Source organism: Aptenodytes forsteri, unplaced genomic scaffold (genome assembly GCF_000699145.1).
Source record: "Aptenodytes forsteri isolate BGI_AS27 unplaced genomic scaffold, ASM69914v1 Scaffold300, whole genome shotgun sequence".
NCBI lineage: Eukaryota > Metazoa > Chordata > Aves > Sphenisciformes > Spheniscidae > Aptenodytes > Aptenodytes forsteri.
The window spans coordinates 318,640-323,464 of NW_008794176.1; the positions used below are offsets into that span (position 1 = coordinate 318,640).

The window sequence follows — 4,825 nt, forward strand, 5'->3', positions numbered from 1 at the left end:
AGGGACATGGTTTAGTGGGCATGGTGGGGTTGGGTTGACGGTTAGAATCAATGATCTTAGAGGTCTTTTCCAACCTTAATGATTCTATGATTCTATGAATATGAAGATGAAAAAATGTCAAGAGGCCTGTGTGGATGAACAAGGGGCTCCTGGCCAAACTCTAATACCAAAATGAAGCTTACAGAGGGTGGAAACAAGGACAGGTAACCTGGTAGAAACACGGAAACATTGTCCGAGCATCCAGGGACAAAGTCAGGAAAGCTAAAGCCCAAATGGAATTGAATCTGGCCAGGGATGTCAAAGACAGCAAGAGCTTAAGTACACAGGAGACAAGAAGCAGATGAGGGAAATGTGGGCCCATTGCTCAGTGAGACAGGGGACCTGGTTACACAGGACATGGAAAAAGCTGAGCTACTAAATGCTGCCTTTGCCTCAGTCTTTACTAGCAAGACCAGCCTTCAGGAATCCCAGGTACCTGAGACCAGGGGGAAAGGCTGGAGCAAGGAAGATATACACTTGGTGGAAGAGGATCAGGTCAGGAATACTTAAGCAAACTGGACATACATAAGTCCAAAGGCCCTGATGGGATGCACCCACAAGTGCTGAGGAAACTGTCTGATGTCATTGTGTGGCCACTCTTGATAATCTTTGATCTATCCTGGTGACTGGGAGAAGTGCCTGAAGCCTGCACTAAAGCAGATGTTACTCCTATCTTCAAGAAGGGCAAGGAGGAGGACCCAGGGAACTATGAGATCATCCGCCCCACCTTGATCCCTGGGAAGGTGATGCAGCAGCTAATCCTGGAAATCATTTCCAGGCACACGAATGACAAAAAAGTATCATCAGGAGTAGCCAGCATGGCTTTGCTAAGGGGACATCATGCTTGACCAACTTGATAAACTTCTACAACAAAATGACTGGCATGGTAGATGAGGGAAAAGCAGTGGATATTGTCTACCTGGACTTCAGTAAGGCTGGAGAAATGGCAGGAACCTCATGAAGTTACAACAAGGACAAGTGATATGTCCTGCAGCCAGGGAGGAACAACCCTATGCACCAATATATGCTGGGGGCCACCCAGCTGGAAAGCAGCTTGGCAGAATAGGCCCCGGGCGGTCCTGGTGGACACCAGGTTGACTGTGAACCAGCAATGTGTCCTTGCTGCAAAGAATGCAGATGGTATCCTGGGCTGCATTAGGCAAAGTATTGCCAGCAGGGCAAGGGAGGTGATCCTTCCCTTCTCTCTACTCAGCACTGGTGAGGCCACACCTGGCGTGCAGTGTCCAGTTCTGGGCTCCCCAGTACAAGAGAGGCATGAACACACTGTAGGCTAGCCAACAAAGGGCCACGGAGATGATGAATGGACTGGAGCACCTCACTTATGAGGAAAGGCTGAGAGAGCTGGAACCGTTTAGCCTTGAGAAGAGAAGGTTCAGAGGGGGATCTTATTAATGTATTTAAATACTTGAAAAGAGAGTGCAAAGAGGACGGAGCCAGGCTCTTTTCAGTGGTGCCCAGTGACAGAACAAGAGGCAATGGGCACAAACTGAAACACAGGAGGTTCCCTCTCAACATTAGGAAACACTTCTTCACTCTGAGGGTGACTAAGCACTGGCACAAGTTACCCAGAGAAGTTGTGGGGTCTCCATCCTTAGAGATATTCAAAAGCTGCCTGGACATGGTCATGGGAAACTGGCTTTAGGTGGCCCTGGTTGAGCATGGAGGTTGGACAAGATGGTCCCCAGAGGTCCTATCCAACCTCAACCATTCTGTGATTCTGAGGTAAATGAACAAGAAAATGAGGAGGAAGTGGAGGAACAAGTGGAGGAAAAAGGATAGGAGGATAAAAAGCCAGGATGAGGTAAAGAAAAAAGAAGCAGAGGAGAAATAGGAACATGAGGAACAAGAGGAAAAGGAGGTGGAGCGCAAGGGAAAAAAAAACCCCAAACCCCAAGATTTAAAAAAGGAGGAGAAAGAGGAATATAAAATACAGGAACAGGAGGAGGAAGAAAAGGGGGAACAAGAGGACCACAGACAAGAGGAACAGGAGGAGTAACCAGAATAACTTGAGGAAAAGGGAGAAAGAGGAGGAAGAGGAGGAAGAGGAGGAGGAAGATAAAAAATATGGCAGAACAGGAGGAAGATGAGGAGGAGCAGGAGGAAGAACAGGAATAAGAGTAGGAAGATATAAAGGAAGAAAAGGAGGATGAGGAGAAGGAACAAGACAAAGAAGAACAAGATGAAGAAGAGGAAAAGAAGGAGGAAGAGGACTTGGACAAAAATGAACCGCAACAGCAGGAGGATAAACAGGGGGAACAGCAGGAAGTGGAGGACAAAGAACAGGAACATGAGCAGGAAGAACAGGAGAAGGACCTGGAGGAAAGAAGGAGGAACAAGAGGAAGCCATGTAGAAAAATGGAAGAGGAACAGTAGGAGAACAAAAAGGGAGAAGGAACTGGAGGTGGAAGAGGAGAGAGGAAAAAAGAAAGGAAAAGGATGAGCAAGAGAATGGGGAAGAGGAGGAACAGTTTGAAGAGGAGGCAAAAAAAAAGAAGGAACAGGAAGAGGAGCAAGAGGAGAAAAAGGACAAGAAAAAGAAGGAATATGAACAAGAATAGGAGGAGGAGGTGGAGAATATGTTGAGGAAAAGAAAATAAGGCAGGAAAGCAGGAAGAGGAAAAAGAGGAAAAGGAGGAAGAAGAGAAGTAAGAGGACAATGATGAGGACAAGGAAGAACGGTAAGACAAACAGGAGGAAGAAACAGAAGGAGGAGGATTTTAAAAAGGAGGAAAAAGATACGGAGAAGGAAGGCAGGGGGAGACAGCTGGCCTAACCAGAGGAAATACAGCAAAAGGAGGAAGAGGAGGAACAGGAAGATGATGAACAGGAGGAATGGGAGGAACAGGAGGAGAAGAGGAGGAACAGAAGGAGCACGATAGACCAGGACAAAGAAAAAAGGAACAGGAAGAGGAAGAGTTGGAGGAAAAGAAAGAGGAGGAGGAAAAAAAGAGAGGAGGATGAGGAAAAGGGAGAGGAGGAGGAGAAGGAAGAGGAGGAGGAGGAGGAAGAGGAGAAGGAATAGGAGGAAAAGAAGCAGGAGGAGGAGGAAGAAGAACAGAAGGAACAGTAGGAACAGGAGGAGGGGGAGTTTGAAAAAATGGCAGAGGAAAAGAAGGAGGAGGAGGAGAAGGAGAAAGAAAAGGAGGAAGATGAGCAGGAGAAGGACGCAGAATAGGAGAAAGAACAAGAGGAGGACAATGATGAACAGGAGGAGAATAAACAAAAGTACGAGGAGGAAGAGCAGGAGGAAGAAGAACCAGAGGAATAAGAGCAGGAAGAAGTGAAAGACAAGGAGTATGGGGAAGCACAGGAGGAATAAGAAGATGATGATGGAGGAGGAGGAGGAGGAGAAGGATGAAAAGGAGGAAGAGAAAGAGGATGAAGAGCAAGAGCAACAGGAGGAGGAAGAGGAAGCTGAGGAAGACAATAAGGAGGAGGAACAGAAGGAGATGGAGGAGAAAAAACAGGAAGAGGAAGAACAGGAGGAGGAACAGGAGAAAGAGGAGAAACAGGAAGGGGAACAAGAGGAACAGGAAGACGAAGAGTTGGAGGAACAGGTTGAGGAGAAGTAGGAAGAGGAACATGGCAAGGAGGGGAAGGAGGAAGAGGAAGAGGAGGAACAGGAGGTGGAGAAAGATGAACAAGAGTAGAAGGAGGGGCAGGAGGAAAAAATGTTAAAGCAGGAGGAAAAGGATAAAGAAGAGGAGGAGGAAGAGGAGAAGAAAGACGAGGAAGAAGAACATGATGAATAAGAAAAACAGAAGGAACAGAAGGAGGAGGAACAGGAAGGAGAACAGGAAGAACAGGAAGAGGACCAAGAGGAACAGGAGGAAGAAGATTGGAAGAAAAGGAGGATGAGGAGGATAAGGAAGAGGATAAGGAAAAGGAAGAACAGGAGGAACAGGAGGTGAAGAAGGAGAAGGAACAAGAGGAGAAAAAGGAGGAAAAGGAGGAGGAGGAAACGGAGGAAGAGGAGGAGCAGAAAAAGAGGAGAAGGAGGAGACGAAAGGGGAAAAGAAGGAGGAGGTGTAAGAAGAAGAGTTAAAAAAAAGGAGTAGGAGGAAGAACAGGAGGAGAGACAAGAGGAACAGGAAGAACAGATAGAGGAGGAATAAGAACAGGACGAGGAGAAGGAGAGGGGGAGGAAGAAGGTAAAGAGGAGAAGGAGGAGACAAGAGGAGGAGGAAGAGGAATAAAAGGAGTAGTAACTCGAGGAACCAGTGGAAACAGAAGGAGGAAAAGGAGGCAGAAGAACAGAAGGAACAGGAGGAACAGGAAAAGAAGGCAGAAGAGGAGGAGAAGAAGCATAAAGAGGAAGAAGAGAAGGAGAAGGAAAGACAGAAGGAAAAGGAAGAACAAGATGAGAAGGAGAAGGAAAAAAGAGGAAGAGGAGGAGGTAGAACAGAAGTAATAGGAAGACCAGGACAAGGAAGATGAAGAGAAACAAGACCATGAGGAGGACAACGAAAAAAAAAGGTGGAAGAGGAAGAACAGAAGGAGGATAAGGAGGAGGAGGAACACAAGGAAGAGGACAAAGAACAAGAGGGAAAAAAAGAAGAAGAGGAAGAACATGAAGAGGAGGAGGAGGAAAAAGAAGAGGAGGAGGAGCAGGCTGAACAGGAGGAGGAACAAAAAGAACAAAAGGAGGAAGAAAAAGGGGGAGGAATAAAAAGAGAAGGAGGAGGAGAAGGAAAAGCAAGAGCATGATGAGGAAAAGGAGGTGGAGAATGAGGAAAAAAAGGAGGAAGAGGAGGAAGAACAGGAA

General features: G+C 46.8%; 1 protein-coding gene across 1 annotated transcript in view; it reads left to right on the forward strand.

Annotated features, from left to right (window-relative positions):
- The window catches only part of LOC103903215 (mediator of RNA polymerase II transcription subunit 2-like), a gene marked incomplete at its 3' end in the record, with an annotated part of 6,899 nt that extends 2,489 nt beyond the window's left edge, over window positions 1-4,410 (forward strand). The window contains exons 2-4 of the mRNA XM_009284376.2: window positions 3,182-3,226; window positions 3,381-3,410; window positions 4,339-4,410. Of these exons, the coding sequence (XP_009282651.2) occupies window positions 3,182-3,226; window positions 3,381-3,410; window positions 4,339-4,410 (147 nt within the window). The remainder of the gene's footprint in view (window positions 1-3,181; window positions 3,227-3,380; window positions 3,411-4,338) is intronic.
- Between the last annotated feature and the right edge of the window lie 415 nt (window positions 4,411-4,825).